The sequence below is a fragment of the Lynx rufus genome, unplaced genomic scaffold (assembly GCF_022079265.1).
Source record: "Lynx rufus isolate CCGP_SWC_20201006 ecotype Redwood Valley unplaced genomic scaffold, mLynRuf1.p SCAF_10, whole genome shotgun sequence".
Lineage (NCBI taxonomy): Eukaryota > Metazoa > Chordata > Mammalia > Carnivora > Felidae > Lynx > Lynx rufus.
In genome coordinates, this window is record NW_025814824.1 from 10,661,333 (window position 1) to 10,675,704 (window position 14,372).

General features: G+C 45.2%; 1 protein-coding gene across 6 annotated transcripts in view; it reads right to left on the bottom strand.

Annotated features, from left to right (window-relative positions):
• The window catches only part of DOCK8 (dedicator of cytokinesis 8), a 232,989-nt gene that overhangs the window by 129,410 nt on the left and 89,207 nt on the right, over positions 1-14,372 (bottom strand). For all 6 annotated transcript variants that reach the window (XR_006966110.1, XM_047101620.1, XM_047101599.1 and 3 more), the window contains 5 exons: positions 13,559-13,644; positions 8,600-8,666; positions 7,492-7,641; positions 3,114-3,194; positions 1,592-1,751 (listed from right to left, as the gene is read on the bottom strand). Coding sequence is in view for 5 of the 6 variants with exons in the window: in XM_047101620.1 (XP_046957576.1) it covers positions 1,592-1,751; positions 3,114-3,194; positions 7,492-7,641; positions 8,600-8,666; positions 13,559-13,644 (544 nt within the window). In the remaining variant the exon portion in view is untranslated. The remainder of the gene's footprint in view (positions 1-1,591; positions 1,752-3,113; positions 3,195-7,491; positions 7,642-8,599; positions 8,667-13,558; positions 13,645-14,372) is intronic.

Sequence of the window (14,372 nt, forward strand, 5' to 3'; positions counted from 1 at the left end):
GCCCTCCGTTGGGAGAGCCATGTACGCGAATGCCCCTGAATGCATTTGGGACTGTGACCGAAACATGCTAGGGTTGGCCCGTGTACGTTCTGAATCTGGGCTTTCTTCTGCACTCCCTGTGAGCCCCGGGCAGTGGAGCTGGGCTCCCTGGCTGACCCGTCTAACAGGGAGTAGAACCCTGAGTCACGCCCACACCTCGGCTCGGACCCCAGTACTCTGCCTAGTTATGTGTTACCCCTGTTTGTGATTTAAGGGGATCTTGTTGCTTCTGTACTGCAAAATTAAGGGGTTCTGTTGTGAATGGTCAAATTGTTGGGAACGCTAATGTTGCCACACCCCCTCTTTGAATATTCTCGTACCCTTAATTCTTGCTGTGATGCTGGGAGGCGCTTCGTGCCTCCACTGCCCGCCTGCATTCGCCACACTGCCCCGGTATAATACACCGCACCTCCCAATTACTTCTTAGGAAGCAGCCTCTGACGTTAGGTTAATTTATCCTTGACCTGGAGATTATTGAGGACTCAGCAAACCCTATGCCTGAATCACCTACTTCACAGTGCCCTCTAAAGTCTATGCATCATTTTTTCAGGTAAGGCTACCTGGATCTACATAGAAGTTGGCATTAAACACACACACACACACACACACACACACACACACACACACACCCCGTGGTGTGAAGGTCAGGATTCACTAAAGTGAGGTTTGCTATTGGTAAATCAGAAATAACCCAGCAGTTCTGACTGGCAGTTACGCAACAATAATCCAGAACAGCGGCAGCAATAACAAAGTGCCTTTTCCTCCAGTCCCCCGTTACAGGCAGCATTTCAGAAATGTCAGGGCTTAGGAATGCAGGAGAAAAGTGCACAGCCTTAAATATTTGCTGGACACACAGACACTGAGGACAACAGACACTCCCCCACAGGTGGGGTGGGTTGACCTGAAAACTCTGAACCCTCTTGAACATTTCCATACCCAACCTGTTCAGGAAATTAATGACTCAGACAAAGGGTGAGGTGATGAAAAGAAGTAGGGTAAAAAAAATTGGAACAGTCACTAAATATTCTCTTGGCATCTCTTTCACTGCACGTGGCAAAACCAACCCAAAACAAAAAAAGACACCACCACCAAACTTGAAGGGACTGGAAATTTTACTGAGAAACCTGAGTTTTGCTTTCAGAAGCCCTATCTGAGTGTGGCTTTTCTTACGCTGACGAGCCAACCATGGTGGCATTGTTGAACCCACTGCAGACAGTTACTACACTTTGTTAATTCAAAAATTTTACTTTGAAATGGAGGTGGCTATGGAAAATTAACTTTTTAAAGTGTCAGAGCATCCAGAAAATTCCAACCAAACATCTTACTATAAGAGTGTATTTCAGCTCCACAAATGTTCACGATAATTGCTTTGGGGACCACTGGCCGCTCAAGCATTTGTAAGTCAGTCACAACGGTGTTTCATCCTATTTATCTTCCTCTTCCTTCCCATTCTTCATACCTTACTGCACCCCAAGCCCCCACTAATAAGCAGCTGACCTCAGAGTTAGTACCCTGGGACACCCCCCTTTCCCACTGCAGTTGAAAGTCTTACCAACCATGGACTCCACATCGGTTACCTCCCTGTCCAGGGTGGAGACATTGAAGAAACTTGTTAAGCTTATGGGAGCCCAGGCAAAAGGCATCCGGTATTTCCCCAAACGCTGGCAGAAGGATTCAGCCTGAAGTTTCAGTTTTTCAATCTTTTCTTTACTCTAGAAGAAAGTAGAAAGGGACAAGCAGAGACAAACTATATGGTGCCAGCAAGAAATCAATGGTCTTTGCTATGAATAGGACAGCCATCTCCAAAATCTCTACCCAACTGATTAAAAAGAGTGAATAGGCAGGAAAAAGATACAACTCATCCTAGAAGTCTACCTGATAAGAAAATGCAGATTTGAAATGGAAGAGTTTAAAGAAAATATTTAATTATAAATATACCTTCAAGTAAAAAAGAAAAGAAGAAGAAGAAGAAAAAGAAGTCATTGTCGTCTAAGGCTTGTTATACAAGCTAAACAACAAGTGACTCTTTTAGGGGCTAGCCACAGGACTTGGATTTGCACGATGAAATTTTGGAATGAAAAATTTCACATATTATCTACCAAGCTTTCAAGAGAGCCTGTTTTTCAAAAGTTGCCTTGGGAAACTCCAGAAAAATGTATAAAGGTTGCTAACGACTTCCTTATTAGGTTGACCACACTTCTAAGCTGTTCTTTCTAAGTTCAGAATAGAAGGTAAGTTTTAAAAAATAAATGTCTTGAGTTCAATAAATCTTATTTGAGATTTATAAGTCCGTAGCAGGACACTGATTAAGCCAAGTAGTATTCCAGAAAGGCCATGTTTTAAAAGTCACATTGGAAACTTTTGCAAATGGTTGCTGAGAAAGGATGTCCTTTTCACAGGCTCAGTACCTATGTTTTCTATGTGATTTTATGATGTACAGAAGTCTCAGCCTATTTCTAAATACCCACACCAGAAAGGATATTTGGGAACTGGCTGCTACCATTGAGAAAGTCCAGTAGAGCTCAGGCATGGTTCAGTTTCGTGAGGTCTCTGTGGCCTTCGCAACCTGGGTCAGAGCCTTGGAGCCAACACAACAGGATGTGGCTTTGTCCTAGCCAACTTTTCTTAGATGCTGGTGGATATGTCATCATTTGTTGAATTCAAGAATTTATTTCTTTAAAAAGTTATCATCAATGACCAGTTTCTCTTCGTTCTTTTTAAAGACACGATTTAGTAATGTCTCTTATGGGGACATATTATAGACTTAACTATTTTGTGGAACTTGGGGAAAATGTCTGCTTATTCTAAATTTTTTTTTTTAATGTTTATTTATTTTGGGGACAGAGAGAGACAGAGCATGAATGGGGGAGGGGCAGAGAGAGAGGGAGACACAGAATCGGAAGCAGGCTCCAGGCTCTGAGCCATCAGCCCAGAGCCCGACGCGGGGCTCGAACTCACGGACCGCGAGATCGTGACCTGGCTGAAGTCGGACGCTTAACCGACTGCGCCACCCAGGCGCCCCTATGTCTGCTTATTCTAAAATGTCACCATTTAGTAATACCCCAACATCATACCTTTCCACCATCGCTTTCTTTGATAACCATGTAGGGTTCTGCGCAGTCTCCAATCTCTCCCTGCTGAAGGACTTTTTCAATCTACCAACAAAAATATTAAAACAAAACTCATGAATTAATCCATACATTGGCATCGGGGCAACCATCAAAATGAAATTTTGTGACAATATGTGATGACAGGGAAGATGTTCGTATTACATGTTTTTTGATCTAAAAAAATTAGTGTGAAAAAAATTGGCATGAAGAGTACCCCATAGTTGTGTAAAAAAAAAATCATAAAGGTGTATTAAAAGGATGATTGTAGATACACAGCAAATGTTAACAGTAGTTATCTTTGTATGCTGAGATTATGTGCTATTTTTATTTTCTTCCTATTGCTTATGTGTATTTTCTATTTTTAAACCATAAACGTGTATTATGCCTACAATAAAAAATGCAATAAAAGTTATTTTATAAAACAGAACCCATGAGACATATGTAAGAAGGGAAAAACTCATTTTCTTTATTATTGCTTACAATGTAAAAAAGAGATATGGCCTCTGTAAAAGTCAGGTTGGGGACTAAAACCTTCCACAAAATGAATAAATGAAGAGAATAAATTATCTGTAATTGTCTCCCTTGTATTTCCTATTAGGGCCGCTTCTCTGGATTTAACAGACATGGGGAAAAAAAAAAACAGCGGATGGTACAGCTTTTCACTTTGCTAACTGGCTGAGAATATGAATTAATGTCACCACTGTCGAATATCTTCTTCCATTTTGCTTCAAGTAAACGATCTGGCTGGCCATAAATGTGGCCATCCTCTTTAGGAGAAAGGAAAGGGGCAATCTGAAATTTCCCAACCCTCTGCTCCAAGAAAATGCAGTTAAACCTGAAGCCCGAAGAGAAAAACAAGTGGAGTTGATCCCATTAGCCTGTGTTGAGATTAGACATCAGTTGAGATGCTGCTTCAAAAAAAATTTGGGACTCTTAATGACCAGGGAACAAACAGAGTTGCTGGAGGGAAGGTGGGTGGGGCGCTGGGCTAGATGGGGGATGGGGATTAAGGCGAGCACTTGCCGGGTTGAGCACTGGGTATTGTAAGCAGGTGATTGAGGAATCACAGAGTTCTACTCCTGAAACCAATATTGCGCTATACGTTAACTAAAGTTTAAATTTAAAAAAAAAAAAAAAAAGAAGAAGAAATCTGGGTTAACGTATTCCATCGGGCACAGATTCTTTTTTGTTGGTTTGTTTTCACAATTTATTGTCACATTAGCTAACGTTCGGCATATACAGTGGAGTCTTGGCTTCAGGAGTGGATTCCCGCGATTCATCACTTACAGGCACACATTCTTGAGAGGCACTGCCAGATCGTATTTAAACCAGGAAAACCCTAGCGATGGAGGGTGTTTCGTGGCGTTCAGAGAAAGTGGTGTGGAGCTGTTCATTGGGCATCTCTCCGTCTCAGGGAAACCACACACCGGAAGTCTCTCACTTCTCACAAAGGCTGATTCCCCCCAGATGCCCCAGGCTGAGCACACACACCACAACTCTTGAGCTAGAGTCTGACCGGTATCACTGCTAGTCAGCAATCATTCACTCATTCATTCATTCATTCATTCATTCAAAAACCATGGCTGAGCACCTTTGGGGCGGTAGCTGCTGGAGAGATAGGTGGTGAACAAGATACGCTTGGCCCCTCTTCTACTGAAGCTCACAGTGGGGAGCTTATGGAAAAAACTGGAAGAAGTTGGTCTTCCCATGCAGTCAGTGGCTAAAAATGTGGTCTTTGACGTGAAATCTGAACACAGATGGAGAACCTTTTTATTAGGACCCTGCAGCAACAATGGGAATGCTTCAAGCATTAATCGTGTATAGTGTATTAGTCACGTATAGACCACAGGAGAGGGGTCTCCAGAATCTGAAAGTGGGAGACTCCAGATCTGACCAGACCAGCAGGTACTGTTCCCTTCCCTGGGGTGGACAGGGTAACGCCAGGTACTTTGTGACAAGTGCTGCAGCTGCTATGAGGGTCCACGGTATGGCCGTCATGTTTATGTGTAAAACAAACACATGTGTCCTTACAACCAAGGCAGGCAGGGGAAAGGGGTGCGTTGGAATTACCAGGGAATTTTTGTCAGATCAAGAGGGGCTGGTACCACGCCTTCCATGTTTATACTGAAAGTTTTAAATCTCATCCTTATTCTCCATCCCTCAACTGAGAAACACAACCTTTAAGCCTGGATAATCTTTCAAAGCAATGGTATATGCAATACTAAGCCAGGAAACGCTACCTAAAATACAGTTAAGAATTGGATGTTCAGGGCACCTGGGGGGCTCAGTTGGTTGAGCTTCTGACTTCGGCTCAGTTCTCACAGTTCGTGGGTTCGACACCTGCATCGGGCTCTGTGCTGACAGCTCAGAGCCTGGAGCCTGCTTCCGATTCTGTGTCTCCCTCTCCCTCTGCCCCTCCCCCCACCTCAAAAATAAACATTAAAAAATTCAAAAAATAAAATGAAATGAAAAGAACCTGGTGTTCGGCCTGGGAATAAAAATAAGAAAGAGCTCCTCTTTATTGCATGGCATCTGCCTGCTAAATATTACACACCATTTTCTCTGTATTTAGACAGAAAGAAACAGCAATGATGCCATTACAGTAAAGGAAAAGAAGCCAGAGGCAAACCAGGGCCTGTCTTACTGAGCTTTAAACGTCTTCCCTGTATCCAGACAATTGACAGAATGCTCGTTATGGCCAAATGAATGCATTTGTACATTTGAAAATTTTGGAATATATTAAGCAAGTTAATAGTAACCTATAGGTAGCTGCCGATACTTAGCAGGCTATGATGGATTTACCAAAATAAAGTCATCCACTAAGAAACAGGGCCTGAAGCAAAATCCGGCTCTATGGGACTAGCGTCTTTGGTTTCCCAGGCTGAGAAAACTTTAACTACAAGGGTGCCAGGGTGGGTTCGAAGCTAATCTTCCAACATGTCTAAGTAATAATATTGCAGGAAAATGGATACATGTGAAGTCTGACAACAACAGATGTGTCTTCTTAGCAATAGGATTTTAACTTTAATGCTTCCTAAAAGCTTAAACAGATCCTCTTCAAGCAATAGTAACGTTTCAGAGTCTTTGTAGAATGGTGAAAAGGCAGCTCACACACCGAGACATCTGCCACTTGTTAGCTGGCCTCCATGTCACTTAAATTCTTTGGAATCGATATGCTACTCTCACGGGGTCATGGGGGGAATCAATGCGATTATGGAGGTAAGACACTGTGTTAACTACAAAAGGTTCCAAACCCAGAACTCTGGGTGTACATGAAATCAAAACACCTGAATCTTGGGGCGCCTGGGTGGCTCAGTCGGTTAAGCGTCCGACTTCGGCTCAGGTCACGATCTCACGGTATGTGAGTTCGAGCCCCGCGTCGGGCTCTGTGCCGACAGCTCAGAGCCTGGAGCCTGTTTCGGATTCTGGGTCTCCCTCTCTCTGACCCTCCCCCGTTCATGCTCTGTCTCTGTCTCAAAAATAAATAAACGTTAAAAAAAAAATTTAAAAAAACAAAACAAAACACCTGAATCTTGGGTTTTTTGTTTTTTTGTTTTTTTTTTTTTTTGCAGTTTTGGGGTAAACAGTAAGACTAAATATTTGGCTTAAGGTAAGTGAAATATCCAGTTGTTAACCTCTAACCAGGCACTTGGGTGTGTAGACAAAGTCTCCGGTTTTCTCACATCAGAAAAAAGAGTACCGCTGAGAACAAAAGGTCCTTGTACTTGGAACTGTCCGGCAGATTTCGAGTCCCACTGCACATACGCAGTCTGTCACATGGTGCTCGAAAGGGAGGGTAAAATACAGAAAGTATAGCTCACACCTTAAATTGTCAGAGCCTGGACTTGGGAACATTTAACTACAGGTGTCTAAAAGGACATGAACAGAGTCGGGAAAGTCTATCTGGATTTCCTCCACAGCAGCCTCCCAGAGCTGAACACCAAGCATAGGAGGAAGAGCTGGGCCAGGAGGAAGGGGGCCTGTAATGTTCCAGGCTTTGTTCCGCAATCACAACGGCCCACAGAGGGCAGGATTATCATCCCCACTTTACCCATAAGGAAACCAAGTCTCAGCAAGGTTTGGGTAATTACCCCAAGTCCTATAGCGATAAGGCTTCAAAGCCAGGATTCAAAATCAAGACTGTAGGCCTTCAAAACCCACAGTTGCTCTAGTATCCCACACAGAATTTGCTTGGAAAGGAAAAAGGGGCAAGTTGAAAAGCGGACAGCGAATCGCACAGAGAACAAGTGGATACGTTCTGACATCTCCAACGTGCTCTGGGAACAACACAACAATGAAGCATCCGAATGCCCGACGTACAAACGAGATTGTGTTTAACTACCTTGACGACTAGGTAGATGTCGGAGGACGGATAGGTGACGGAAAACACGGCAGATCTCGCCTGACTCGACGGGGCAACAGAGGGCGTGTGAGCACGCAGAAATCCTTTGAACTGGTCAGAGTTCAGGTCACAGTGAAAATTTTCCGAGATCTGTCAACAAGGAACAAGGCAAAAAATGAGTCCCACCTGTTGTTCTCATGGTCTAAGTAGGTTCGAAGAGTAAAACCCCACAAAGAAATGTTGCAAAACGAGGGTCATCACAGACGTCTCTAGGGGTTGGTGGAAAATCTGATTCACATTTCGTCACAATTTTTAGATATTCTGGAGCTGTTTGAGAGGTGTTCCTTGAAACACTTACATTTTTATCAACCCGTCCTTATCTTCTGAACACCAGTGATGTGCTAGGCACTGCAGTCAAGAAGGGAAGGACGCCGTCTCTGCCCTCGGTTACTTTACAGTCAAGAAGGAGGAGAAAAGGGGCACCTGGGTGGCTCAGTCGGTTGGGCGTCCGACTTCGGCTCGGATCACGATCTCACAGTTTGTGAGTTCGAGCCGCACGTCGGGCTCTGTGCTGACAGCTCAGAGCCTAGAGCCCGCTTCCGATTCTGTGTCTCCCTCTCTCTCTGCCCCTCCCCTGTTCACACCCTGTATGTCTCTCTCTCAAAAATAAATAAACATTAAAAAAAAAAAAAGCACATCACAGTCGGTGAGGTCTTTCTCCAATGGCAAATTAATACATTTACTGCACAGGATGGCGCCCTCCATCTGTGATGAGGCTACTCCACAACGTAAAAGCTCCCAAACCGAGGTAACATTACACATATGCCCTGTTAAAAATGAATTTAAATTGCCTTGTTTCACTGGTCATCCCATATGCTATTTGTTTTCTCTCTCGATCTCAAACAGGCCACCACTTCCAATAGGCTCTCCCTTTAAGATTCTTCAAAGAACATAAACGACCAGCATTCCCAGTACAACTGGATGTACCAAAGGTCATCTGCTTTCAGATCTGATGTTTTTGTTGCATAGAAGTGACATCTGAAAACATGAACCCGAAAAATCACGAGCAGTTAAGTGTGCCCTCAGGGATGGGTTGTTCCTTCCTTACCTTTTTCCTCTCTTTAACATCGTAGAGGGCGATGCTGGCAAACAGAGGTTCAACTTCAATCTCGAACCTGTCAGAGAGAGGAAGAAAGAGGGTTTTAACTTAGATGATCTTGAATTTGCTGACGGTGACTCGTTACATAAACCGGCTAAAAATGTCAATCGTTCCCCAAAATATTTGGATCACTCCGCGCAGATGAGAAGCTGCACTGGGAGATTCATGGGAGGTTCGTGGAAGTTTCCTACTTACTGGAGATCGTGGTGGAGGCTACATTCTCCTAGAAAGCACTTGTTTGTGGCACCACAGGGGAGACAGGGAAGAATGGTCCTGAGCTTTCTGATGGTGAAGCCTCTGTCTCAGGTAAAGGCTTTGTTCACAGTGTACCCTTTATCGCTCGGGTAGGAATCCCTATGAATGCAATTCTAAGGGACAAGGCTTTTCAGAGAGTGAAGAAAGGAAACTTCTGTTTTTTTCCTTGGACTGATAGGGACCGTCTGTATGGGTGAACGTCTGCCCTTTCCTAATTCCACTGCAAGGGGAGCTTCTGAGTTAGTAGTTGGTGGGGGCAGGGAACCGAGCACGGCCAATAAACACTGAGCTGAGTGGGTCCAGCGAGAGCTAGAAAATTCTTGGCCCTAATTGCCCATTGCCCTTGAAAGGGTGGGTTTGAAGAGACCGCATACCCGAGGCATAATCCCTCCCCACATGTTATAGCATACACATGGAGCACAGATGTGCAGATTCCAAGTGTCTCAGGCTAACAACCCACGACCTTGGATACGGCCATCTGAGAGCACCAGTAATAAGGCCCTGGACCACCAGTGCCTCAGAAGTCATGTAAATTAGGCCAAGTTTTGTTTCAAGGCATGTGTGAGAGGAGGGCTTTATCACTGGGTAACTCTGTCTATTAAAACACAGGTTTCTTTGTCCCCCCTGAGATCTCCTGAACCAGAATTTCTCTCTTGGGGGGAAACAGTGGTGGAAGGTGTCCCAAAGTCTGCATTGAAAACAAGCTCCCTGAGTAAATCTGACACACTGGTTTCACTACCAAGACAACTCGTCTGAGCTGAGGTTACTTCGCATAAGGGGATAATAAATTTTCCACTAAAAGATTTCCCCCCAAGGGTGCCTGCATGGCTCAGTCGGTTAAGCGGCCGACTTCGGCTCAGGTCATGATCTCGCGGTTCATGAGTTCAAGCCCCGCTCCGGAATCTGTGCTAACAGCTCAGAGCCTGGAGCCTGCTTCGGATTCTGTGTCTCTCTCTCTCTCTCTCCTTCTCCCCTGCTTGTGCTCTCTTTCTCTCTCTCTCTCTCAAAAATAAATAAATGTTAAAAAAAAAAAGATTTCTCCACATAAAATGCAAATGAGACAAATACTTCGTTGTCATCCTCTTTTTTTTTTCCCATGTGCTACAGACATCTGCACATATGGCATCAGCTTGATTCTTTCTTTTTGCTTGAGGCTTTACATGTTTTTCAAGAGCAAAGCAGTGACAGTGCTAGATCTCAGCAGTTTTTGAAAAATTCCCCAGCTGATAAAATCCGTGGGAGTAGAAATAAAATTCTGCAGGTCAGCGTCACTGGGGAAATGGAAGGCCTCAGCATTGTCATTAAGTTCTTACTATTCATCTGTTGACACCGCAGGTTGACCTATAAGAGCTTGCTTTCTTGGGGCGCCTGGGTGGCTCAGTCGATTGAGCGTCTGCCTCTCGGTTTCACCCGGGGTCACGATCTCACGGTCTGTGAGTTCAGGCTCTGCATGGGGCTCTGTGCTGACAGCGCGGAGCCTGCTTGGGATTCTCTCTCTCCCCCCGCCTCTCTCTGCCCCTCCCCCGCTCGTGCTCTCTATCTCAAAATAAGTACAGAAATTAAAAGAAAATGATTTTTTTTTTTTTAAAAAAGAACTTGCTTTCTTTTTTGTTTTTGCAGCCAGTTTGTTGCAGAGCAGTGGGACAGAGTAGCTGGGCCAATCTCTTTGGCCCATCTCTCTTCTTGCAGGTGTTAAGTCGATATGGATGTTATTTAAGCCCCTTGAGTGGGCCAAGCATACTGGGTAAACACCTCGCTTCTGCTTGAGGTCTGCGTTGGCAATTGGGAAGAACATCACCAGAAATCCACACTTGATGATTTTCATTAAGAGACATCCAAAAGGCTCTATTTGTTTGTTTTTTTTTCAAATAATACATGTCAGTCTTCGTGGCCATGTTCTCCCCCCTGTGAGACCTGCTGCTGTGTATTGGCTGGAAAGGTCTAGAAAGTTTGGTGACAAAGGGACACCACGAGGGAGAATTCCTCCAATCCCAAATAGCATAGTTACTGCACCTATGAGGGACCGGCTGGGGGTGCACCAGTGCCTCACACAACAGGGTGGGCTCCCCGGCAACAGGGAGGAGACCGGCGGCCCCTTCCAGGCAGCGGCCCGGCTGCAAGGCTAGCATTCCGGGCTGGCTTGCAAGGGCTAGCGTCTGCCTTTCTGCAGCCCTGACTTGACCGACTGCGGGCTCATGGGGGCCCTCCTGTCCTGCTACAGACAAAAGCCCCTCTGCCCCTCCCCCCGCTGGGAGAGCCGGCTGGGGGGAGGGGCTGCAACATCAAGAGAGCCCCCAGGACCCAGGGTGAGCAGCGCTGCCCGCTCACGTTCTCAGGAGAGGATCTGGGGAGGCTCCGCGTTGGCATCACAGGAGTGCAGGGCAGGTAGGAACCTCGAGATCATCCCGGGTAACAACCTCATCTATCAGGAAGAACTCAAATTCCCAGAGAAGCTCCCGGGGGTTGAGACACAGCCTTGAGTCCAGAGTCCAGATGCCCGAGGTGCAAACCAGGGGCTGCGTTAGGGGTCCGTGAATTCACTTCAAGACACCGATGCCCTCCCCCGAGGGCGTGAAACAATACTATGCTCACGTGCTGTTGCCTGGATGGAACATGTAGAACTTAATAGTTTCAGAAGAGTCTGTGATTTGAGGTGGAAGCCTTCTCTAGCGTGGCAGTCTGCAGGAGCAGGCTGCAATGGACCGTCCGGTGGGCATGCAAGACAGTCTGCTCCTGTGGAGGAAAAGCTACTCTAATTTACTTTGGTTTACTTAGTTCATATTTTAAAATGTATGTCTATTTGATAATGCATGTAACATTTTATGTGTCTTTTATTTTATTTTATTTTTTTTTTATTTAAAAAAAATTTTTTTTTCAACGTTTATTTATTTTTTTGGGACAGAGAGAGACAGAGCATGAATGGGGGAGGGGCAGAGAGAGAGAGGGAGACACAGAATCGGAAACAGGCTCCAGGCTCCGAGCCATCAGCCCAGAGCCCGACGCGGGGCTCGAACTCACGGACCGCGAGATCGTGACCTGGCTGAAGTCGGACGCTTAACCGACTGCGCCACCCAGGCGCCCCTTATGTGTCTTTTAAAGTTTATTTATTTATTTTGAGAGACAGAGAGAGCATGCGCGGGGGAGGGGCAGAGAGAAGAAGAGGAGTTGGAGAATCCCAAGCAGGCTCCACGCCGTCAGCACAGAGCCCGACGTCCCTGTAGGACCCAGGCGTCCCTATAACGCGTATAGTATTTTAATGTGTGTGTACAAAATTATCATACATATATGGAGCATACAGGGCTTTTTATCACTATGAAAGTTAAACAATCAAAGAATTTGGAGATAACTGCTTTCAGGTAGATGTCACAGGGTGCCTGGGCGGCTCAGTTGGCTACGCGTCCGACTTTGGTTCAGGTCATGATCTCAAGGTTCGTGAGTTCAAGCCCCTCATCCGGCCCTGTGTGGGCAGATTGGAGCCTGAAGCCTGCTTTGATTTCAGTATGTGTGTGGGTGGCTCTCTCTGCCCCTCCCCAATTTGTGCTGTGTCTCTCCCTTTCTCAAAAATAAACATTAAAAAAAAAAATTTAAGTAGATGTGGCAAACAGTTGGCCCAGAAGAGGAATCCAGACTGCAGACATGCAGTTATGTAGTATTTAAAAAGGAAATTTGGGGCGCCCGGGTGGCTCAGTCGGTTGAGTGTCCGACTTTGGCTCAGGTCATGATCTTATGGTTCGTGGGCCCGAGCCCTGTGTCGGGCTCTGTGCCGACAGCTCAGAGCCTGGAGCCTGCTTCGGATTCTGGGTCTCCCTCTCTCTGCCCCTCCCCCACTCACACCGTGTCTCTGTCTCTCAAAAATAGATAAACATTAAAATAATAATAAAAAAAGGAGATGAGAAGATAGTTAAGAAGTCAGAAAATTATGCATAAAAAATTGAATTTCCAGCTTCTCTTGAAAAAACAAAACAAAAACAAAAACAAAAGCAAAGCAGACAGTTGATAAAAAAAAGGCCCTGTGTACTTGGATGGCAAGAATCAGCTCTAACCAGTAGTAGTGTCCCCTTGGGATGGTTTGCTATAGTCCCCACTGCTCCCTGCTACCCTGTTGTCCCCTGGCACTGAGACTGGGTTTCAGCCGCATCTCACATTATGTTTCAACAGCGGTGCACCAGTAAATGTTTAACAAACAAGTCCCTGGAAAGAAAAAGTTCTGATTTGTAGCATTTTCTGATTTCTATGTTGTAAATATTCCCTCATGGCCAATGTCATGCTACCTGCTTGACTTCACAGAACACAGAGCTGGGAGGAGAACGATCAGCTCTCATGAATTAATCAGAGCGGACTTGAATACACCACTCATTGTTTTTTAGGTTTTTTTCAGTTTTTTTTCACCATCCAGCTTTCCTTGTTACTTTTGTTAATGTATGCTTTTTCACTCAATTACCTTACATGACTAATTCAGGGTGTGCCTTCCCTATTATAGAAGAGTGACAGTCGAAGGCTTGGTAGAAATAGAATCGAGTGTAGCTGACTCCAAAGTCTACTCCTCCCATCACTTGACAGGTGCCTGATTTAGGCTCTGTCGACAGAGACAGTTTCTGTCTAAAGGGCAAGATGAGCCTCAGTGCCGTGTTTGGGATGTTTGCTGATACTTACTTCAGGGTCAGGACCTTGACCAGTATTCTGTTGCCCAGATGTTCCTTAGGACATTCTGGTACCGGACGTATTTCCACGGCATCCTCCTATTATTAAACACATGGTAAAGAAATCATTAGTGAATTTCCACGAGGGGTTCCAGCTGAAGTGAGTCCGGGGAAGGGAAGGCTGCTGTCCAGGGCTTGACTGTCATTTGCTTTCTTTCTTTTTTTTTTTTTTTCAACGTTTATTTTTGGGACAGAGAGAGAGCATGAACGGGAGAGGGGCAGAGAGAGAGGGAGACACAGAATCGGAAACAGGCTCCAGGCTCCGAGCCATCAGCCCAGAGCCCGACGCGGGGCTCGAACTCACGGACCGCGAGATCGTGACCTGGCTGAAGTCGGACGCTTAACCGACTGCACCACCCAGGCGCCCCTCATTTGCTTTATTTCTAATTGTGGGATAACACTTGGACTTTTTATCCAACCCCAAGCTTCAAAGTCAACATTGACAGTAAACAATTTCTCCTTTCAGAAAGCTAAGCATTTGAGACAAAGAAACAGAGGGAGGAAGGAAGGAAATGTGAACAGGAATATGGCTGAGTAACACCCACCAGATGGCATTGCAAAATCTAATACCTATTGTTGGTATTGCTGGCTTTTTTTTTTTTTTTTTTTTGCTTGCTCTAAACACACATTCAGAATATTTCTCCCGTCAAAGTTTTACTAGTAAATATGTGAGTTTCAGGCTTGAGGTCTGAGTCAGAATAGCTCATGTCAGGCTACAAGTAAACCATCAGGACTAAAATATAGTGTCTTTCTCACTTCAATGTTCT